At 38.8% G+C, this 24,335-nt stretch overlaps 1 protein-coding gene across 1 annotated transcript; it reads right to left on the reverse strand.

Moving 5' to 3' along the window:
• Positions 1-3,216: 3,216 nt before the first annotated feature.
• Positions 3,217-24,127, reverse strand: cdk8 (cyclin-dependent kinase 8). The gene is made up of 13 exons (XM_041814709.1): positions 23,682-24,127; positions 21,632-21,707; positions 20,614-20,724; positions 15,694-15,834; positions 14,991-15,048; positions 14,782-14,913; positions 14,530-14,673; positions 9,566-9,635; positions 8,894-8,966; positions 8,682-8,779; positions 8,432-8,510; positions 8,139-8,297; positions 3,217-4,225 (listed from the first exon to the last, which is right to left on the reverse strand). Exons 1-13 carry the CDS (start codon positions 23,807-23,809, stop codon positions 4,100-4,102), a joined length of 1,395 nt encoding a protein of 464 aa, XP_041670643.1. The 5' UTR covers positions 23,810-24,127; the 3' UTR covers positions 3,217-4,099.
• Positions 24,128-24,335: the final 208 nt, after the last annotated feature.

The raw sequence follows: 24,335 nt of genomic DNA on the forward strand, positions 1-24,335 counted from the left end.
CCTGTTTCTTGTCAAAATTATTAGGGCTTTAACTTCAACTTGTGGGGTTTTAAAGCTTACGAGCACCTCCTTTAAATACACAGCAGTGGCACAAAATTGCAAACAATGTTTTTTTTGTTTTTTTTTTTCAATAGCTAGAGGGAGTGATGCTGAGAGAGAGCGGGCCTAGTATTGTGTAACAAACTGAAATAGCTGGACCTGCATCCTGCAGGAAGAGGTTCAGTGAGAGGACTTGCTATACTTAGATCAGAGCTTTATTCTCCCAGGTGTGTTTGTAGACAAAAGGAAGGAAAAAAACAATCTGAGGGAGATGACAGCCATCGAAAGATGGAGAGAGGAAGAAGGGAGAAAAGTGTAAGACAGTGGATAAGTATCTGTCCATAGCCAAGAAAAAAGGGAGTTGTGTAATTGAAAATGCATGTTCTATTCCTGGAAAAGGGAAGGAATCTGAAACCAGTGTTGGTCTTTCAGCAGTCAGTTTAACATTACTGATCACATTAAACCATATATGTATGTGACTGTATAATATGGACCAGTTTAGGCTTACACTATTTGGACAAAAGTATTTGGACGCCTGACCATTACACCAACAAGGAGTGTAATGACATTGTATTTAAATTCATGTACTTGCCCCTCTTTTGCAGCTACCACAGTCACTCTTCTTTGAAGGCTTTCCACAAGATTTTGGAGTGTTTCTGTGGGAATTTGGGCCTATTCATTCTGTAGAGCATTTATGAGGTCAGGCACTGGTGAGGGATGAGAGGGTGCACGATGGGGTTGAAGTCAGAGTTCTGTGCAAGCCAGTCAAGTTCTTCTACACAAAACTCTTCAAAACCATGTCCTCATAGTCCTTACTTTGTGCCAGTGTTAATTTGATTTTTTTAATTATTATTATTTTAGTCTCAGTCTTTATCTTTAGATTAAATGCCTTTTAGTTTTAGTCACATTCTAGTCATTTTTATCCTTTATAGTTTTAGTACAGTTTTAGTTCGCAAAAACTCAACATTTGTGTAGTTTTAGTGCAATAAAAATGTAGTCTAGCCCAATAAAAGTCCTTAAATTTTAGTCTTAAAGGTCACATATACAAAATTACACTTTATTAGGCTTTTCTAAAAAGCATGTGTCCCTTGCCTGTCCACAATCCCCTCAACAATCAGAAACATCCATTCCCACCCCCACCCCCCGAAAATGTGTGCTGAAACAAGCCATTCTCAGATTTTCCCCTCATGATGTCATGTGGGGAGTTAGCCCCACCCCCAGGTTCAGTTGGACCTTCCTGTTTGGAAGAAAGCTCCGCCCCCTCTGCTAATCCTCCTCTCATCTGCCAGCTGAGAGGAGTGTCAGGACAGCTATATTCATTTCCTGAGAAGGGCGTGGTCAGGGGCGGAGTCAGGCAGCTCATTAAAGTTTGAAGCTAAGAACACAGAAGCAGCTCGTTCTGAGCAGGGCTGTCACAGAGGGGTTCTTAGACATGCAAAAACCCAATACTGGAGTGTTTTTTTCAGCAACAAACTTCACAGGCATGTTTTAGGGACCTCTGAGACCAATATAAACTTGTCTTAAAGGGGTAAAATATGTAACTTTTAACTTTTAGTTCAAGCATTTATTCTCTTGCCTAAATCCAGATCCAAATCATGGTAGTGTGTTCTATGCTCCCTGAAAAACCTGGGTTCCCTGCTTTCTACAGATGAGATGAAAGGCAGAATAGATACAGATGCATTACATTTTGACAATTGTACCCACAGTGAAGAAATATCATGGATTTTGAATGTCTGACCAAAACTAAATTAAATTTTAGTCTAGTTTTAGTCATCATGATGAAAACTTATCTTATTGTTCGTCCGCTTTAGCCATCAAAGATCTACTTTTGGCTTGTCTTTCTCACGGGAAAAAAATGCTGTTGACATTCTTAGTTTTAGTCGATTCAATTAACACGTCTGTGTGCGTTGGGGCACAGTCATGTGGGAATAGAAAAGGGCCTTCCACAAACTGTTGCCACAAAGTTGGAAGCAAAGCATTGCCCAAAATGTCTTGGTATCCTGAAGTATCAAGATTGGCCTTCACTGGAGATAAGGAGCCTAGCCCAAACCCTGAAAAAACAGCCCATACCATCATCCCTCCTCCACCAAATGTCACAGCTGGCACAATGCAGTCAGGTGGTAACATTCTCCTGGCTGCCACCAAACACTCGCCCATCAGCTCATTGCCGGTGTGCTTTACGCCACTCAACATGATGCTTGGTATTGGACTTGGTGAGGTGAGGCTTGCCTGCAGCTGCCTGGCCATAGAAACCCATTCCATGAAGCTATTGCAGCAGTTTTTGTGCTTACATTAATGCCAGTGGAAATTCAGAACTCTTTTGGAACTCGATGGAACGATGGCAACGTTTATGCACCATGCAGCTGAGCAGTCGTTGACCCCGTGCTGGGATTTTCCATAGTCTTTAGTGTCATGGCTGAGTCGCTGTTGTTCCTGAACACTTCCACTTTCTCATAATATCACTTGACAGTAGGTAGGGACGGAATTTCACTGTCTTATTGCAAAGGTGGCATCCATCACAGTACCACATCTGAAGTCACTGAGCTCTTCTGAGTGACCCATTTTGTAACAAATGTTTTCAAATGGAAACTGCATTGATAAATGCATGATTTTAGACACCTGTGGTAACAGGTCTGATTGAAAAAAACGTGAATTCAATAAGAATGACTTCCCCACGAGAGCACGACTTGCAAAGAAGAACTATAAATGTGTTAATATTTGTGCTGTAACCAGTGGTTAATTAGCTCAGAATTATTCCTCACACCACGGCTTGCAACAATGGCCTTGAAGGCAAAGGATTAGTCTGTTAATTTAAGAAACCGATGCTGGACAAATCAATTATTACTCATCTTTTGAAAACTTATAAGTGACTTTCAAAGTCACATGCTACCACAATTTTAACAATGGTAAGGAATTGTTTAAAATTGGCAAAAAAAAAATCCCTTTATGTGAGATATCAGTGACCCTGGGTGTAGTAACTATTACAAGGATTATTTTTCCAGGAATTTTTTCAAATCTGCATGCCATTTGGTGTTTGTCTGAATTCCTAAGAAACAGTAAGCAGCTTAACTTTGTGAAGTAGAAATGGCAAAAGAAAACAAAGACAAAAGAAAATGTAATTGAAAGGTGAAAAGCTGCTTCATAGTTAAACATGTATACAGCAAAAATAACAACATCAATGTTTCCACTTTTATTGTCAGGATACTTGCTTCATGTAAAATATTTCAATACAATACAGTACAATGCATGTTCCATCTGCCATCCTCCATGCGATTGGTTGGTTTTGTCGTCATGTTGTAAGGCTTGCTCACAGTGGCTGAGCGCTCAGCCAGTGCAGGCTGCTTTGCCTGTCTTGCAATGAAAAACAAAAAAACAAAGACAAAAACATGAAAACGGATTAAATTATAAACTACTAAAATCTTTTTTGTCATCTTTTTTGTCCTTTATTAAAACCCTCAACACCACAGGAGCGGGGGGGCTACACAAACTCCCAGCATGCTTCACAGCAGCTTAGTTCAGTCCTCAGATGAGGCCCTCACAGGGCCACGCACTCACGCACACACACAAAATTAACAGACGGACAGGAGGACAGTCAGACAGGGAATCTGTCAACGCTGGCAGTCACATAGCAGCTTTCAGTCTCATCCAAGCTTCAATGGTTAAAAGGTTGGGTTGGAAATGTGGAGACAGGTGAAGAAAGACGAGAGGGGATGACACAAAAACTCAGCCGATTTCTCTTGGCTGGTTTGAGTAACAGACACAGGCTGGATTTATCTGTTCCTCTTACTCCCCTGCCTTGCGTTTCACCTGTCCAGTTTGCTCTGAAGCAGTGTTGTCTAATACTGGTGTAATGGTGTGTTATCTTGAAGAGGTGAAGTCACTCAGGCCTAAAAGACTGCTGCAGAGAAGGTGCCCTCTGTGGCGGGGGGCTGGGTGGGGTCTGTAGCCTTGAACATCCCCACGTCCCTCAGTACATTCGTTCAGGTGGGCATGATGACGGCTGTGTATGCGTGTATGTGTGTGCGTGTATGTGAGTGTGCAATGTGTGGGAGGGGGTTTCTCAGTAGCGATGGGTCTGGTGGGAGTATTGGGGTGGCTGTTGGGAGGTAGAGGAGTATCCCATGCTGCTTTGGGGCAGTGATGTGCTTGGTCCAGGGTTCTGGTAGGCAGCATGTGGATTGGAGCGCTACAGGGAGGAAGATAAAGAGAATATTTATAAACCTGACATGTTTCAAGAGGTTTGCAAGTTAGTGCTGTGTCCACTGACAGTGTTTTTCCCTAGCAAAACCAAGAAAAACCAAGATTACAGAGCGCTTCTCACCAGCACTACTGTCTTTGGCACTTCAGCTCTCCTTAGTAAGGGACCATGTTAAAAAAAACACCATCTGCTTTATATTTGCTTTCAAGGAAAATTTACAAAGAAAACAAAAAAGCAGGGCTACAAGGCAGGGTTAGCACTGTTGCCTCATGGCAAGAAGGTACTGGTTCAAATCCTGGTCAGAATGACCCCATCTGTGTGGAGTTTGTATGCTCTCCTCTTGTATGCGGGGAGTCTCTGCAGCTTCCTCCCACCGTCCACAGACATGCTTGTCAAGCTCATTGCTCACTGTGTAGGTGTAAATGTGAGCGTGCCTTGTTGTTTATCTCTATAGGTCAGCCCTGTGACTGGCGGGTGACCAGTCCAGGGTGTACCTGCCTCTCACCCAATGACAGCTAGGATTGACTCTAGCCCCCCCGGTGATCCCTAAGGGGATAAGCCATGTAGAAAATGGACAGAGGGCAAAGCAAAGAAATAAAGCCCTTGAATGAGCAGGAGCTCTAGACAAAAAACAGTCTGGGTAGTGCTATTTGAATGACATTAGTATCACCTGTTGACCTCTGATAATTTATGGATTACCCTGTAATTTCACAGTTTGATGCAGTGCTTTTGCATGGGATAAACAAAGTCAGTCAGAATTTTTATCTCTAAATTCCATATAAAACTAGAAAAGCACTTGGAGAGCACAGACCTCCACCATTAGCCCTATCTCCCAATAGTAAAGAATCCTTTAAAACATTCCTGTATCCAGACGGTAATCTGGATCACTCCCAAAATCTTATCAGTTCTTCCTTATGCCATTTCTGACATTTCCTGAAAATTTAATTAAAATCCGCCCACAACTTTTTGAGTTATGTTGCTAATTAACAAACTAACAAACCCTGCTGATCACATAACCTCCTTGGCGAAGGTAAATAAAATGTAGTGGCCATCACATTTTGCAGATGGCATTGTCCTCAAGGCATTCCTTTTCTGCTTTTTACATTTTATAATTTGCAGAAAGCATCAATGATCACTAAATGAGTGAACAATCTCCCTTTGCTCTCTTCTAGCGCCGTCATGTCCTTCCTGATTAGAGAAGTCAAATGTTTCGTAATAAATGTAAAGATTTTCTGTCATTTTTACAGTTTTATGCAGAAATGCCAGTAAATTTACTTATATTGACTTTGTTTATCAAGCACTGAGGTCACAGGGTAATTCGTGAATTATCAGAGGGCACCAGGCAATACTAATCCCATGCAAATAGTTCTCAAGACTATAAGAAACCGTGCATCTTGACTGTTTTTATAAAATGCCTTGAACATATGAAACTACATTTCAAAATTGGATTCAACCACAAAGAGATTCTTTCTCTCTCTCATCAATATTGTATAAGATCCTCTATTTGTTATAGTAAGCTTTGACTCTATTCTCTGATTTTTTTTTTTCAAACTGTTTTATTGTCTTTTCAAACATAAAACAACAATATATAGCAACGGCTATATAAGTTTGTCAATACACTTAAACACACAGTCGCCTGATATTCCACAAAATTATAGAGTAAATAAATAGCACTTCTGAAATAAGAGAAAACTGAGGATAAAAAATATAAACATATACAATTTACAAGAATAAGTACATTAAAAATGATATAAAATACATAATAATTAAATTTTTCAAAAGAAAGAAGGAGAAAAAAAAGATAAACAACTATACTCTGAATTTCTACTTCTTCTTCTGTAAATTGCAATTAAACTTCACTCTTAAAATTTCTAATTTATTCACGTCATTTCAACTTCTTATCGTCATTTTTTCTTTCATCTTGAAATTTGTATTTCAACTTTATACACTCAATTTCACTTTATTCTTGTCATTTGACTTTAATCTTAAAAATTTAAAGTGTACAGCATTAGGAATGGGCGGTAAACAATACCTTCTTTCAGAGGGATGGCATTGAAATGAACAAGTTTAAATTAATTTATAAGGCAAAAATAAAATCAAAACTAAACCATTTTGACTGGCTGTCCCAAACATGGATGGACAGGCTCCCTCCTCAGGGTCTGGGGGCTGTCTTTCAGGGGACCAAGCCCCATTCAAGTCCTTTTTTGTGACATATTGTGCTCTGATGACTGGCCAAGGCTGTTACTGACGAATAGGTTCCCTCCTCACGCTCAGGGGGGTTGTTCAGCAAGAGACTTGGTCCAGTCTATTTTCTTTAACACCTTGAACAGCCCTCAAAACAAATACTATTTCATTCAAGAACTTGCTTGAATTTCTGTGTGGTCCCAATCTGACACACTGTGATGGAGCCTGAAGCGAGTCTGGGTGCCTTGGTTCAAAGGCTGGTCTGCACTACCCTTTACAACTGACTTTTGACATTAAATGGAGGAGTTTTATTTATTTGTTTACTTAATTTTTTGTCTCCTTAATAATATTAAAATTGCTACTGCAGCTATGCACTCCTCCAGAATATGTGTCCTTTTCCATCAGCAGCACCACTGACTGGTTGTTAAGATGCTTAAATAGTGATGACAGAACTCCTGTTAAGGATGTCAGGCTACTTTGGCGAATGACAAACACGTATATATACTGGCGCACACAGTATATGCTCGTGTGCAATGGACTGACACAGCGTTCCTGTCCAAAACTGATGAAGGACCACAGTTTGTAATGTGATCCACAGCAACAGGAGTTTTAAAACACCTCAGTTGTTCTTTCTGGGTGTAGATCAGTGATGAGAAATGATAAGGTTTATTAATATGTACAGGTGCTGTGTTCTTTTATAAGCTTCCCGTCTAAAAAGAACTTGCGGATGGAGCTCCCCATCAAAGCACAATGTGGAAATAATATTAAAGTCCAATTTTTATCTGTTTAAAAGCACACTGAACGTCGTATATGATAATAGTTCATTATTTCTCAGATCAACTCAGGGAGGAAGAAAGGGAAGAGGGGAGGGAAGAAAAGAGTGCGTGTGTGTGTCGCCGATGAGAGGAAAAAGGGAAACTTTTTTTAACCTATGTTACTCAGTTTACTTAAGTTTAAAAACAACGGCTCAACAATTAATCACATCTATCCTGCACACGTCACAGCTTAAACAACTTTTTTGACTTGTAGCATTTCACTTCACGAATGAATGAATGCTCGTGGTGACTGCACATGCACACCAGCAGCAGTTATATAATTTGGTTTTTAAACACCTGGTGGTAATACCGTACACGCCTGTAAAATCTGGGAGGGTATGGCGACATTAGGAAATGAATACTGCCCAGTCCTACACAGCATATTTTTTTTACTTCAACTCTGACCCTAATCCTCTTCCATACAAAGTTGATATTAGCAATCCTGCACCTTCTTGAATTTGATTGGTCAATGAGGAAGACGTGACACTGACTGCAGTTAGCAGAGTGACAGAGAAGAGCAACACTGAGAGCATTTTGACTCTGTAGGCTGAAAATTCTGTAAACACTGATACTGCAGAAAAAAGACTGGTTTTGTGCAGACTAGTGCAAAAATGCTGCTAGCTAGAGTTTAAAAGATTGTGTGTGTCTATAAGAGCAAGAAAGAAATACACATACTTACCAACCTACACCTACTAAAAATACAATTTCTATAATGTATAGAATTTTTCTAAGGCAGAATTTTACCTGTAAATCAGTACGTTCTTTAACTGACAATCTTTAATAACAATCTCTAATTTGTAAAGTTAAACCTAGTTTTTTTAATTATAAAAAGTGTACAAAATCTAACATTTCTAAATTTATTTATACACTACTTTGGCACTGCTAACATGTTTTCCACCTACCTGGTAGTCTGAGGTCATGATGAGGCCACCTGAGGTAGTGGTGGGCGGGACAACTCGCACTTTTTTCAGAGGCGGACCCTGAGCATGGCTGTTGTCAGGGTTACCAGTGTGCCCCGCCCCGTTTGTGTGGTTGTTTCCCTGTTGCTGTTGCTGGTTTTTCTTAAAGTGAAAAAATACAGAAATTGTGACTGTAATCACGTTTGTTTTGTGCACCTGTACACTTCAAAGATTGATGCTCCTATTTTAAGTGGATGGATAAATGTGCTAAATTACTGTTGTATGCGATTTCTTACTTTGTCGGCCTTGTCCTCTGGCTCTTCCTCTGTTAGAAATTCCCTCTTTGGGTAAGGAATCTGACAGCCTGCAAACACACTGGAGAAAAGCAACGCAAAAGAGGCATGTCAGCTTTAAATTCATAGGAGCTTCATAAAAAAGGTCCGGTTCCCTGTTGAGTTTATGTCATAATTAAAGCTTAGGATTAGCACAATGTAGATAAACTGATTAAAGATAATACTGAATATTTGTGCTTTTAATATGACTCACTCAGAGGTGGGCAGGGGCTCCTCCAAAAAGTAAGGGTCTTGCATGGCCTGCTCAGATGTGATTCTACGGATGGGGTCCATGGTCAGCAGCTTCTGCAGCTTTAATTCATTTCATTACAGGTTATTTCTCTCACAGCCCAGGCCTTACCATCAATGACTATGCACAATGTGAATTACCTGCTGTTGCTCTATTACAGAGCCATTTCAACTTACCAAGTGGAATGCTTTGCTGTCGGGTTTGACTTTATGTTTTTCCATATACTTTATAAGGCTGCAGTTTGTATATCTGTAACATGGAAGGAGAAAATTACGTCATTATCTTCTGTGTATAATATTCAAACATATCGGCACTTTACTTCCTGACTATCTGATATTTAAAGGAACATATTTTACCCTTTTAAGACAAGTTTATATTGGTCTCAGAGGTTTGAAAAATGTGCCGGTGAAGTTTGTTGCTGAAAAACACTCTAGTATAAGATTTTTGCATGTCTAAAAACCCCCTCTGTTTCAGCTCTGCTCAGAACGAGCTGTTTCTGTGTCAGTGGCTTTAATTGTTACTGAGCTGTCTGACTCCGTCCCCCTCAGGAAATGGATGTGGCTCTCCTGATCCTCCTCTGAGAGGAGGGTGAAGTTTTCTTCCATGTGGGGAGGGGCTAACTCCCCACATGACATCATGAGGGGAAAATCTGAGAATGGCTTGTTTCAGCACACATTTTCTGAAAGTTGGAGAAAGAGTGGGAGGAAGGGAATGGATTTTTCTGGTACTTGAGGGGATTGTGGACAGGCTAGGGGCATATATTTTTGTTAGAAAATTCTGAAAAAGGGATTTTTGCATAATATGTCCCCTTTAAGAAAAGCCAGGACAGCAGTACTCGGCAGACTCACGTGTTCCTCCTAAAGTCTTTCATCAATGTGGAGTGTTCTGGCATCTTTTTGATGTCCTCCCAGTCTTTATCTGTGGAAATGAGGAAAAGACAGGATTACAACACGCTCATCACACCCTCCCTCCCTTCAAGAACAGATTATTTAGGCTGTGTGGTCTGGATTAGGATCTTTTTAAGCACGGATGCTCATGATTTCCTCACAACAATCCCTTGTAACAACAACACCATATTGAGCTTTGCGTTTGACATCTGTTTTTTTCTTCCGTATACAACTGAAAATATTTGCTTTCTGTGTGTTTTATTTTAAAAAATCATCTTTTTGAAAAATATCAAAAAAAACAATGCAACTTTAGTTCCAAAGATTTTGTATATGCTGTAAAGCTTGATTCACCCTGCAGAATCAAAATAAAATCCAGGGAGTTACACAACCAGAGCAGCAGAGAGGGTGGAGGAGGAGGAGGAAAAGATTCACAAGCAGTTTAAGTGAACTGGAAAATATAGACCCCAATGTAACACTGCAGTTCAAATTTTTCTATGTTGGTGACTTCTTCTATTGTGTCAGTGGAGTCATGTCCTCAGACTACATAACAGTGTTGAGGAAAGCTTTGGTCAAGACTTGGCTAGGAAGAGAAATTCTTGTCCTTCTACAGCTTTTTTAAATAAAAAAAGGCAGTCAGCCAGGTCAGCTCAGCAGTTTTAATGTATATTTAAGCTGTGAAAACCATGTTTTATATTTGACCTGAATAATAACCACTCTCATCAACAAACAAATATCTTTATTTATTCATTTAGCCTTCTTAAATGAAATAATTTTTTGTTAAAAACATAATTGAAATGAGTTTAAATTCCTAAAATTGTTTATTAATGACAAAAATGGAGGAAAAGGTGGTGAAATTGGATTTTTAAAAAACATAAATGGGTCAAAAGTGGCAACAATTAGACAAAAGTAGCAAAAGCAGGCACAAGGTGAAAAAATGGTATTAAAAAATGGCTGAAATGGCTTTAAAGTGCAAATAAATAGTGGAAATTATGTGGAATGGGATGGAAAGTTGATATAAAGTCACAAAAATTGGTTAACTGTGTTTAAAATGGTCAAAAAGTAGTGTAAAAAGTGGCTGATAGAGGCAATAATGGGTCAACAGAAGCAACAATAGGCAGAAAGGGGCAGAAACAGGCAGAAAAAGGTGATGGAAAGGGTTTAAAATAGACAAAAATGGGTGTTAAGTGGCAAGTATGTTCCAAAATTCGCAAAATTGGTGTTAAAAAGTGACAAAAAAGGATGGCATTTGGTAAAACTGGTGAAAAGTGGCAACAGTGTAATTTAAAAAATATTCTCAGTTTTTTTAAGGCATCTGGTGACCCCCTCTCAGTGTCTCACGACCCCCAAGGGGGTCCCAACCCCAAGGTTGAGAACCACTGTCTTAGACTAAAACGAAGCTGCCCCTCAGTGCACCACCTCCACTCCTTCTCCATCCCTCCTTAATTCTGAAAGAGTGCAGCCATTTGTATAACTGATTTTCTGTCAGGTATGCAGCCTAAAGTCAATTTTTTTGTAGATGGAATAATGTCTTTTCTTTCATTTCTAAAGCATGTTGCCTCTCCTTGAATTGTATTTTTGCAACAAAACTCCCACATCCGTCCTCTAGAGATGGATGCGTCCCTGAGTGGGTGGGGCTGCCTCTCTTCTTACAGGTGGCAGGGTTAAGGCCAGATGCGTACTTGCTATTTTATCTTGTGTATTTGTCAAAGCTTCGTCATGAATGTTCTTGCAAATATACTTGCCTGTACTTGACATGTGTCATTGGAGGGCACCACTAGAGGGCAGACCTGGGCGCTTATGCTGTACAAAGCTACCTGATGTGTGGGATGTAAACTAAAAACATGGCAACACTCGCAAGAGTGTATGGCTACAGCTTGGAGACCTCTTAGATACAGACCTCTCCGTACAGACCTTCAGGAGTCGACAGGATTGCCCCGCCCCCCCCTCTAATTTTCAAAATAAAAGACAGCGTCTTGTCGCACTGCATGTTAATTTCTGTTCATATTTATATTTCATATTAAATGAGGAGGTGATAATTCTAACTTTCAAAGTAAAATGTCCCATCTGGTCACATTGTATGATATGATAGTTTTATCATTTATTTTTATATTTTTATTTCAGTTTAAATTAAGAGGAAATACAGATAACTTGTTGTATGATTATGAAAACATAATGTTATTTGTAGCTACTTAGTGACCTCTGACTCATTTAAAAAAACAAAACAAAACAACCCCCCCCCCCTTTTTTTTTTAACTCTCTTCTTCTGTCTTTTATTGACAGTTTGTCACCCTCCCCTCCCCATATACACAAAATTCATCCGGTAGACTCTGGTAGACTTGTTGTTGAAAATGCCTGCACATGTGGTGAGATGGTATGATGCAAATTGGTCAGAGGCAAGAGGTCTGTATCAGTGAGGTCTCTGAGCTGCAGCCATACCTGTCTCAAAACTAGAGGAGGGTACTGTTTGTTTATCCTGAGATCAGGATTCACTTTATAGTAACAGCAGAAACATGAGATCTGCTCAGACTGATGACCAGTGAACAGAACACATTACTTGCGTTCAGTTTTACATTTTTTTCTGGGCATGAACGCAGCACTATGGTGTTTCATTTTAATAAATGACAATGTTTCCTAACCTGACACACCAGATGGATTCGTTTTACACATCCATCTGTAAAACCTCCCATAGACGGTGTTTGGGAAAGGGCAGAGCCTCTGAAAAAACTTGGAAGGTGACTGGATGAACATTCTGTCTGTCACATCTTTACAAGCCAATCAGAGCAACAAAACGCGTGACGTAGCTGCTACCGAGGACTAAACTCCATGGAGAGCTGCATAACACTAACCATGGCGACTGTAGACATGTCAGTACATGACTTTTGTTGTTTTTGAAAAGAAAACAACTCACTGCTGTTCTTTGTTCTTCTTTTAATGAAGAAATGTCTTCAAGTTCTGATAAAACTGGCACTTCAGAAGCATCCATGCTAATGCCTTACACCATAATTGCACCGGTCTCTTGTTGCTGCTTGATTATGTCATGACTCCTCCGAGCCTGAAAGTACTGCACCTCGTTGCTGATTGGTCCTGTCACTTTCTAACCATGCCTAAACAGTTCAGACGGGAGCTTTGCAAGGTTACATGTTTCCTGGTGGCTTTCAAAACGACTCCTTGTGACTGTGTCTTTCTTTGTTTTTTTTTAAGTACATTGTTGAAAAAATATTTATCAGTGTTTCATGATGAAAACTAAACCAGGGGTGGGCAGCATGCAGCCCTCCCCCTCACTCATTGGAGCCCTGCGTCTATTTTAAATATCACAAAACTATAAACTTCAAACATGTCATTAAAGCATGTTGTTTAGGTCTTTGACAGAAGTTAGTAAATATAACTGTCTGTAACTGTTTCTGTACAACTTTTTATACGCATTGGTAAATGCATTTGTAAAAAAAAAAAAAAAAAAAAGAGTGCGTAAAATAAAAACAAATAAGTAACTATTATGAATGCATTGTAAAAGCAATTTGAAATTGATTTAATTCTGTGTTTTTTCTTATAACATTTACCATTCTTATTTTCATTTTAGTTAAAAACATAAATAATGCTATCATAAATAATCACAAATGTGTTTCATTAAAGTATTGATAATCACAATGGAGAATATCTGACATTTTTCTAACAATTTGGTCCTCTGGCATTGACAATAAAATTAATGTGGCCTTCTAGGTAACCAAAGTTGCCCATCCCTGAGCTACAAACACAGACACAGCCATGGATACAGTTTAGCAGGAGGCACCAGTTTGCACAGTCACATTCTGAACTGTAACATCAATCCTCTTTTCATTGTTTTACAGGTTTAAGTGTTGACTCATGTAAGAGGATTTATCCTTTGCTAGTACATTAGACAGACATGTTTGCCTCCGTGCAGAGACAATAACACATTATTTAGATGTAGAGCTGAATCTTCCTCCCTTGGTGACTCCTGCTGCTGTGTTCACTCTCACATCGCCTGTCTCCACATGTGCATACTATATCTTACATCTGCATCACGTTAATTTTTCAGGATGACAGCCGATGTTTAAAATGTACACAGGGGACATGTGGCAGCTGTGATGCACATGGGTCCACATAAATAACCACAAGCATATCTCTGGCCTTACTGGTGGAGAGGCAAGGATTTATGGGAAAAACATCTGAGACATGTTTGAGCCTCTGAGTGAAAAATAAACAGGCTGAAAGAAGCACTGTCCTTTCATTGTGAATGCAGGGCTGAGAACAACAAACCCAAGCAGGTTTTTTTTCAGAAAGTTATTACTCCACATAAATATATTTGACATTTGAATAAATTAGTATTAAAATATTCCACACTATACCTTTAAAAAAAAGCAGAATAATATTTTGTCAGAAACCTTACTCATACATTTACAGGAATATATAAACAAAAGTATTAAAGTGCTTTGCCAACATGGAACTCCAAAATGAACACAAACCAACATTAACAACACAACTTAAAGATTTATAACTTGGAGTAAACTTGAAAAAACTAAAACTCAAGTGAAGAATTCTATTTATGATCATTTTTGTAGCCCCTGTGGACAAAGCAGTACTTCTTGTCTCTTTGCTCATTGTTCTTGTACATTTTAAGTAGTGTTTACTGAGGAAAATCACAGCCTGCTTTCTTACAACAGCCATATGAATCACTCACTGTGAATCTTTGCTGTAGATAAATAAGCTGTTTTGCAGTGTGCTGTTACTGTGACATTACTGTTCCACATGCAGAAGTTAAAGGCATTAAAAAACACCATTTTGAAATAGTTAGTTTTATACCTGACAGTCTCCTTTCCTTTTTTAGGTCATTTAGAGACATCAGAATTAATTATACAACCGGCTAAAAACTCCACAGAGAGCTTAAAAGTCTCCCAGTGAACTCTCACCAGCAGGGAAGCCCATGACATTAAAGATGCGGTCCAGTTGGTCATGGTGGTAAGGGTTACTGGTCTTGATGTCTTCCTGGCGACAGTGGAATATTGGCTCAGATGTCAGCAGCTCCGCAAAGATGCAGCCAATCGCCCAGATGTCTGAGAGGAAAGTGGAAAAGCACACGCAAAGTTCAGCTTAAATAATCATAACTGTTTGCATGTGTTCACGGGAGGCTGCACAGACAGATGGTATGGTAAAACACCCACCGATGGCTTTGGTGTAGTGCCGAGCCCCCAGCAGCAGTTCAGGTGCTCTGTACCAGAAGGTGACCACCACAGGGTCGAGATCGGCTAAAGGCTTTAACGGTGAATTGAAGAGTCGGGCAAACCCCATGTCAGCTGCAAAAGAAATAACATATTCAGTAAAGTCTACACAACTTGAAGCACTAAACATTTTAAACAGGAAACATACATACCAATCTTTACTCTACCCCTCTCCGGCCCTTCCCCCATCACTAAAATGTTTGCTGGTTTCTGAGGAAGACAACACACAATTATCATTTAAATACTTGACAAAATGAAATCATGAGATGTATTCAGATTAGTTTGGCTCTGCTGTTATGACTACAGTGTAGAACCAAAACCCCTCATTACTGCCCCCTGGTGGACAAATAACCCCACTACATCCCAAAGAGAGCGGGTTTATCATCTAAACGTTCTGAGTAAGAGAAGATGTGATCAAGTGTTCCTGATTAAGCAAAACAAGCCAGTTAAAGAGTTACTACAGTTCCTGTGAGGAAGTTTCAGTGTTTTTGTATTTTAGCATACACTCTAATCTTGTCCTTTACATGTGTGAAAAGTGTTTTTGACAAAGGAAAACAAATTCCCAGCCTTCTTTATTCTAAATGCCAATTCACACTGATTCTTCAGCATTTCATGGCAACGAGATTGACCTAATTTTCTATTACAAAATCGTCATTAATCTGCCAACAAAAACCTTTAAAAAAAGGAAAAGCCACAACAGAGTGGCACATGCCTTTGGCTGATTCTCTGCCCAGTCATAATCTTCTGATCTCTCATCAACTGTAACCTTGTTTTCCTTTCTACCTGAATATTTTCTCTCCCACAAACCCTCCCCTCTCGTCCTCTCCTCCCCCTTTCCCTCCCAAATCCTCTTACAAGGTCTCTGTGGAGGACCCAGTTGGCGTGGAGGTAATGGATGCCATCCAGGATCTGGTAGAGCAGAGACTTGACCATTCCTCTGGGCAGCTGAAGTGGCTTCTTGTTTGCCTTGGAGGCTCTGTGGAACTTGATAATGTGCTACAGGAAGACAAGATAACAGTCATTGTGGCTTTGAGTGAAAATTTTGACTGAAGATGATTATTATTGGTGTTTATCTGCATTCATGGGATCAGAAACATTAGGTTTGTTTGAGTGAGACTGTGTTTGTGGTGTGTGTTTCCACTTCCTTGGCAGGGGAATGCAGCTTTGCGGCAGAAACGGCATTTTAACTCCATTCTCCCTGCCAAGAGTAATGCTGCAGAGTTTTGACTATCAAATACTGAACACTTCCCATGTTTGTGTGAGTTTGTTTTATTGAGACTTTGCAACGCATAATTAGCACCATTTTCATTCTCCATCCTTACAACTGACTGGTTGTGTGAGTGTGCATCAACACTATGAGTAATTGTGCAGAGTTAAAGTCTGTGTTTTGTTCCTCTCAGAAAAATAGGGAACATTCATATATAAAGAATAAACAGGAGATGCCGTAACAGTATTTCAGTGGGCGTTGTTTTTATGTACACCGCTATATGGTTTAAAGTAGCGGTGTCAAACTCAAGGCCCAGAGGCCAAATCTGGCCCATGGAACAGTTAAATACGGCCTGCCTGAAGATTTTATCATATTTCTGTTATGAATGGCCCATCAGTATGAGGTCTTCAGATTTCCCCAAGTATAAAAATGTGAACTTATCCTTGATGATTTAAGATATCCTTGTTAAGTCATAAAATCTGAAAAAGGAAGGAGTAAAAATATTTAGATAAAAAGTCAGGAATACAGGAAAGAAATTATTTGGTGTTTTGATTTCGCATTTTCAATTTTTCATCTCACAACAAGGACTCAAACTTAAAATTCTGACTTTATATTTCAGACTTTGAGCATTCAACTCATAATTTTGACTTCTGATATAATATTTAGAATTTTTAGATTCATAATTTTAAATCTTAAGTTATATTTTGACCTTTTTAACCAATTATTTTGTATTCATCTCATATTTTTAACTCCAAAATTTGGAGTCTCGACCCTGTCTCCGACTCCATCCACTGTCCTCTTCCATCTCTTAAATGCCCAAAAATAAATCTTTAAAAAAAATTTAACCACTGAGTGTTAACCTAAATAATTTTGAGATTAAAAGGTTATCATGATAAGTAAAAACTCAAAATCTGAGATAAAAAGTCAAACTTAGAAGTTTTAAAGATAAAAACATGACATTTAAAGTTAAAATAATGAGATAGCACACTGAAACCGTGATATGTAACATTCAAAAAATGAGATAGAAGTCAAAATCATGAGTTTTAAAGGTCAAAATATGAGATACAGTGAAAGTTAGGAGTTGAAATGTTCAACAAAACTGAGATATAATTCAAAATCATGATATCTAACAGTCAGAATAGAGATGAACATTGAAATCATGAGTTTAAAATGTCAAAATAAAACATTAAATTCCAAATTCATGAGTTCTAAAAGTCAAAATATGAAATAAAATAAAAAATCATGAGTTTAAAGGTTAAAAAAAATAGATAAAAGTTAAAGTTAGGATTTGATAAAAGGTCAAAACGTGAGATAAAAGTCAAAATCATGACTTTTAAAATAGGATTTGAAATTTAATATTATGAATCTAAAATGTAAAAATATGAAATAAAAAGTCAAAGTTATGAGATGTAAAGGTTATATTATGAAACTAGAAAAGCACTCGGAGGGCGCAGACCTCTGTCATTAGCCGTATCTCCAAATAGTGAAGAATCCTTTAAAAAATTCCTGGATCCAGATGGTGATCCAGATCACTACCAAAATCTAATCAGTTCTTCCTTATGCCATTTCTGACATTTCCTGAAAATTTCATGAAAATCTGTCCATAACTTTTTGAGTTATGTTTCTAACAAACAAACAAACTAACTAACAAACCCTGCTGAACACATAACCTCCTTGGCAGAGGTAATAAACAGTCAAAACCATAACTTTTAGTCATAACTGTGAGATGCAAAATTGAAAATATCGAGAAACCACAAATTTCTCCTGCGTTCCTGACTATTTATCAAATTCTTTTTACTGTTTCTTTTTTCTTATTTTTATGACTCAACAATGATATTATAAATAATCAAAGTTAAGTTTACATTTTTATACTGGAGGAAATCTGCAGACCTCATACTGATGGGCCAGTTCTAATAAATGGGCCAGGTTAAACTGTAGCACAGGCCGGATTTGGCCCCTGGGCCTTGAGTTTGACACCCTTGTTTTAGACACTTAATTAAAAAAATTTGAATCATATTTTGACCCTTGAATTTCCTGATTTTGACCTAATATATTTGCCTTTTAAAAACATAATTTTTCTATTTCAATTTCATATTTTGACCTTTTTGGACTAATAAATGTACTTTTCTCTGATTTTGAGCCTTTTTTAAATGTTATTTTATTTTTTCATTTTAAAATCATTAATCATCAGCGCTTAGAGTTTTAAAAATATTTTACTACTGGTGAAATCAGGTTAACAGTTTATGCTTAAAAGGGTGACCCTGTTAGGCCCTCAGGTTAGACCTGAATCCAGAATCCGGCCCCTGCTGTGATTGAGTTTGACTCCCCTGATTTAAAGTGAAGTATACATTAATGCCCACATGTGACACCTCCTTTGAAACAATACAATCTCTGTTGTTCTTGTAATCCTTGGCATCAAAAAGCACAAAGACTTAAACACAAGTTCTGTTTAACATGACAGGTGTGTAGGGAGGGAATGAATCCATCAGAAAATGAAAGCAAACTCTAGCACAGAGTCTAGATTTCACAAAAACACACTGACATTTCAGAAGTGAAACGCTGCAGATGTTTTTTGCAGTGTTGGCATTATGCAAGGGGTGACTGTGTGACTGCAGATCATAGCAAGTGAAACCAAGAAACTACCCAATATTTGGTGTCAGTGACTTACATTTTTGTTGCAGTGGTATCAAAATGCAAGATTTCTTTTAGTATGGATTAAAATCACGGTACTCTGCAACCCTACTAGAGCCCTCTTTGCATGGGACTTGTATTACCTAGGGACCTCTGGTAATTTGCGATAACCCACGGGACGTCTGTGCTTTTACTGCAGACCACACCTACCCATTCATATCCACACACTGGTGGCAGAGGTTGCTATGGCACATTGGCCATCACTATCAACTAATCCCATTCAAACACATCCATATCCATTTTCACATCACCAACGAAGCAGTGGGAGAAAAGTGGGGTTAAGTGTCTTGCTCAAGGACACACTAACAGGTGACTGCAGGAGCTGGGGATCAAACCCCCAGTCTTTCAACTGCAAGACATCTGACTCTACCTACTAAGCCACATGTCTGTAATCTGTGGAGTAATTCAAGGGCAAATTACCTACTATAATTCTGACCCCACAGAGGTCCACAGGTAAAACTAATCCCATGTGAAACAGCATCTCTGTGATTTAGGGTAGTTATATTTTCATGCTCCATGCAGCTTTTTATGCAGCTTTATCCGATCGAAAAATAATAGAGGCTAAGTAAGACAATGTCATCAAAGTTTTGACACATATGGATTATTAATAGTGCTTTTCTTTAAGTTATATTCAGCTAATGTTGAAAAATAACTTTAATTTACTTATCTATTTGAATGCAGCTGTCCAAATTTACACCCACTGCTCTTTTCGTATGCACAGCACCTCTGTTCTTCCTCCTACAGCTTCTCTTTATTAGTGCCTGATTTTGTTAGTATTATTTAGCTGTATATTTCATACATAACGTAATTTACATTTCATAATGTGAAACTCAAGATTCAGTGATTTGGCTACAACAGTTGATCTGCACGAGGAGTGTTGCTGTGTGTGTGTAACGATCCCAAACTTTGCAGAACAGAGTTAACTTCATCGACTAAAACATTGACTGAGTATCATCGTCCACACACTTTATTTCCACCAGACTAGCCCAAAACAGGTCCTTGATGACTAAAACTGACAAAAAGTAAGTCTAGTTCTGGTCAAGATGACTAAAATGAGACTAAAGTGTAATTTAGTTTTTGTCAAACATTCAGAATCCATGATATTTCTCTGGTAAATCTGTCAAATTTCAATACATCTATATCTCTTCTCCCTCTCTGCTGTAGAAAGCAGGGATGTGAGGACTTTTAACAGACTAAACCTAGACTAAAATATTTTCAAGTTTTGGTCTACTAAAACTATAAAGAGTTGAAATAACAAAATGTGACTAAAACTAAAAGGCATTTAGTCTAAAGACTAAGATTGAGACTAAACTCAAAAATACCTGTGAAAATTAACACTGGTGCAGAATAAGATCAAAAGCATCAACTGCATAAAAACTGTTAAAAATAACATGAGAGGTTCATATTTAACAGGAGACGTCTCGCTTCTCTTCTACATTAAAGAATGGGATACTCGAGTTTCTTCTGCTTCCTCTTCTGTCTGATCTGCTGAAGATATGCAGCAGGTAACAGAAGTGAGCTCGATGTGTAATGGAGGGGTTAGGGGAGATTTCTCCCTTGTTAGTTAGTCATGGACAGGTTATAGTCAACGTCACCTGCAGAACCAATGTGCACAACATTGCATTTTGGTATGAACTTTAGAAATAAAAATTTACTGCACCTCTGTGATTTCCATCAGAAATGTCAGTAAATTTAAGTACATTACAGACCTTGCTTATCCCGTGCGAATGTACCACAGCAAACACTGACGTCAGGGGGTAATTCACAAACTATCAGACGTCTACAGGTAATTCTAATCTCACGCGAATAGGTTGCAGTTTGTTCGATATGTCACGCCATGCAGTGTGTGTTGTGACTGTGTATGAGTGTGTTTTTACCCAGAGATCATGTTCAGCGTAGTCAAAGAGCAGCCAGACTTTACGGTCTGCATGTGACAGAAAAACTTTCTGCAAGGAGATGACATTTGGGTGCTTCAGCTCTCGCAGCAGCTGCAACACACAAACACATCAAGAGGATTGAGTTCACACGCTAAGAACAGAAATCATCAATGACAATTATCAAATTTGTGCTTACGAAGATGATCAAAATATATATATATATATATATATATATATATATATATATATATATATATATATATATATATATATATCAGAAATTAGACATTTACTATAATTAGAGTAGAAGTCCATTCAAAAATGTAGCGTCTATCATAGGGGTATGACATGACATTGCAACTGCAGGATATCACTGTCCTGATTTGTGTGATAAAATTATATGATGCAATTACTATTGACCCAAAATATTGATATCTAATTCAATATAAGTAAACGGCGCTCTGGGCCATGTCTTCACACCTCCTTGCGATGGTGCTTATGACCTGAAAGAGGGTTAGTTAACTGGGCAAAGAAGTTGACAGCAATATGAAAGCAGAGGACAGCAGGCTAGAACTGGACAAAAGAAAAAAAAAGGCAAAAAATGTGACAAGGGGTGAAACTGACAGCAAATTGCACTGAATAAAGTCAAGAGTTAATCAAATATCACAGTGTTTTATAAAAAAAGTTCTTTTAAATAAATAAATGAATGAAAAATGGCTGTATTGTAAAATTATCACAATTATAGATGATGTGGTGTATGATTTGGTGTATCATGTGGCATTGCATTGAATTGTATCATATTATGAGTTGTCCTGTGCTTCCCTCACCTAGGCCTTTATCTATGTGCAAGTAATTAATGTCTTCTTCTTCTGTCTAGCTCTTGTGTTGTGTCTGGTGCTCACTTAACAACAGCACTCATGTGAAGGTGATTCATGTGTTACATAAACCACCAAGGAATGGCATGAGGGTGTTAAACAGAGACTACACAAAGGGACAGGGTAAGCCAAGCACTTCTTACAGCAATCTCTCTGCAGGCTGACATGGAGATGCCGGTGCCTTCAATCTGCTTGAGGGCGTAGTCCCTATCATCCTTCCTACAAACAGAGAGAAAGAGAGAGAAGCAGAGCAACATCAGCGCCACACCAGACTAGACTGTGAGCCCCCTGAGAGCCGTCTGCAGCGAATCATAAAGAGGGGGCACTTGGCAGCTGGCACAGGGAGTCTGAGAAGAGGCCGAGTTGCATTACCTCCAGATTTGTGTAATCAAGCTCACCTTTTGAGGCACAAAACAATAGAGGGGGAAAGGAAACAGGCTATGTCTGGCAGCTGGCGAGGGACAAACAGAGCACAGGGACTGGCTCTCACTTGAATGAATTGGGAATAAACCCCCCCCCTCTCCCCCCGGCCTGCATCATCTCATAAACCCCAGCTTTGTGCCTCCTCAGGCCTCATCCAACTGCTGCAGCACAAATTAGCTCACAGAGTCTCATAAACAGCAGCCTCCTAAAGTGAACACAAACATCTTTAAACACTTTAGGGCTTTTTGTGTGGATCCGGCTGCCAGTATGTCGGGGCTCTCATAATGGGTCTAGTAGCTCAGGCTGCCTTTAACTCTCCCCAGATCTGGTCTAGAATGGATAACACTGGGAAAAAATAGAAAAGGGGAAATAAAGGATTTTAAGATAAGTGTGGGTGGTGCCTCAATGCACCACAATGTCAATGACATTGCTCCTTTGTTGCAAGGTGCACTATTTTTCTGATCATCTCTTGTAATCTTTCAACTATTAACCAAAAAGAAACACCTGTAGAAAAAGCTCAAGTTAGATGGAAAAGATCTAGGGAAAATGGAGGAATCAAAATCCAAGCATGCTATATTTTATTAAGCTGGCAATGTAATATAGTGCCCAAAAAATACTTTTGTTTCATAAACTTTATCAACATATTTAAAGCACAAAGTAAGTTCTTGTGTGCAGGACTTGAATGCAAAATTTACTATTTTAGGATTGTAAAACTGTAATACCTTTACACTTTTTGATACTACATGTTTGAAATTATGAATTATCTGCTATTCCGATAATGAATGAGTACTGAAAAGTACCAAAACCCAAAGATCTTCAAAATTTCAGTCATATTTTCAATCAAAAGTTTGCATGAGTAAAAAAAGAGCACCTTCTAAAATCACAGATATATCTCCGTGTTTAATATCATTTATTAACTCTATGTGGTTCAAACTGTCTTTTTGAAATGCTTTACCACCAAGTGTTTAGAAACTATAAAATCTCCTTGATCTTTATGAAAAGTGGTGCTAAAAAGTACCAAAGTTTTATGTCTTCTTTACATCACAAACTTGCAGTAGAGGAGTGAACCACTCATAAAACTGCATACTATCTAAATTGCACAAAAACAGGGGCAACATTTGAGTGTTGCCCCTGTTTTTTCTTTTTGTTTGTTTGTTTTTTTTGAGACAGTGTGAAGGACTTTCCTTGCTTTTAGGTCATGGAAAAGGGGGGAGACATACCCAATACTGAATTGAAATAAAGTTAAATACTCGGTGCTGAACAACTCTAGCATCACATAGCCTTCTGGGTGATGGCAGAGCTCTTTAAGCTGTACATAAACGTTATTTTAAGGGCCATATTAAATATATCTTTCTCCTTAGAAGAGGGCGTCCGAGGCCATTATTAAGTGATTTCGCATGCACCTGCAGCAATCTTTCTTTATTAGGAGGCTCTTTATATCACCATTTAACATCATGCTTTCTGCTGATCAACAGTAATAGTATTTCTGTAACAAAACACAAGAAAGCTCTGCCACAGTCATAATGGTGAACCATATGCTAAAGCTCTGAAGTATGCATTAAGCTTCATCAGCATCCTGACAGTGTAGGCCAATGCATTTCACATTGCTCCATTATTTCTCTGCATAAATGTCCCACATTTCTCCACTTCAAACGACAAAATCAGCCTTATCGGGAGCGAAACGTGAGAGAATTTATTAAATGTACTGTGGGGTGGTGGTGGGGGATGAAAAGGTTCAGTGGCTATAGGCCTTGCTGGTCATGAACTCACCCATCTTTTCTCTTAGCTTTGTACACATGACCGTAGGTGCCTCTTCCCACTTTGCATCCTTCGTACTCAAACAGGTCCTCGACACGCTCTCTTTCGCCGGTCAGCTTCACTTTAAAGTCATAGTCCATTTTCACCACTGTTTGGACCAAATGTGTCCGCTCCTTCCTTTTTTTAAAGCGTCGCTTGGGAGGCAACTAGGCTACTCCAACGAGCTCGGTTTGGCAATTAAGCTAGTTGCCTTCCCCCAGCGGAGCCCCTTTCTTCCTTCAGCCCAGCTTCCACATCGAGTTTGGGGTAAAATGTTTGTACCGGAGGGGGTGCGCGGTGCTCGAAGAAAGTCCGGGTGAAAACGAGCCCAGAAATATATTCCTTTCTCTTGTTGCTGCGTTTCTCTCAGCCGGTATCTGCTCCAAAGAGACGCACTTCACTCGGTAACGACGCCGTATTCACGCACGGCACTGTCGTAAAGCGTCGTAAAGACAAACCAGCAGTAGAGAAAGAAAATGGATAGACGGATTGTACCACGTGGATATCTATACAACTGTATGATTATTGAAAGGGATTTATTTTGTGCCTCATTAAGGTGCATTTAGAACAGGAAATATGTTAAAGAAATATCTACCTGTCAGACTTTAGTCATAGTGTGCAACATAA

Source organism: Cheilinus undulatus, linkage group 19 (assembly GCF_018320785.1).
Source record: "Cheilinus undulatus linkage group 19, ASM1832078v1, whole genome shotgun sequence".
NCBI lineage: Eukaryota > Metazoa > Chordata > Actinopteri > Labriformes > Labridae > Cheilinus > Cheilinus undulatus.

Bases quoted from the DNA above. Each gene is read 5' to 3' on its own strand.
- cdk8 (XM_041814709.1), bottom strand. From the start codon at position 23,809: ATGGACTATGACTTTAAAGTGAAGCTGACCGGCGAAAGAGAGCGTGTC. The intron at 15,835-20,613 runs GTAAAAACACAC...GTCTTCCTGTAG, and splicing joins ACGCTGAACATGATCTCTGG to CACATTATCAAGTTCCACAG. The intron at 9,636-14,529 runs GTGAGAGTTCAC...TCATTTCCACAG, and splicing joins TGTCATGGGCTTCCCTGCTG to ATAAAGACTGGGAGGACATC.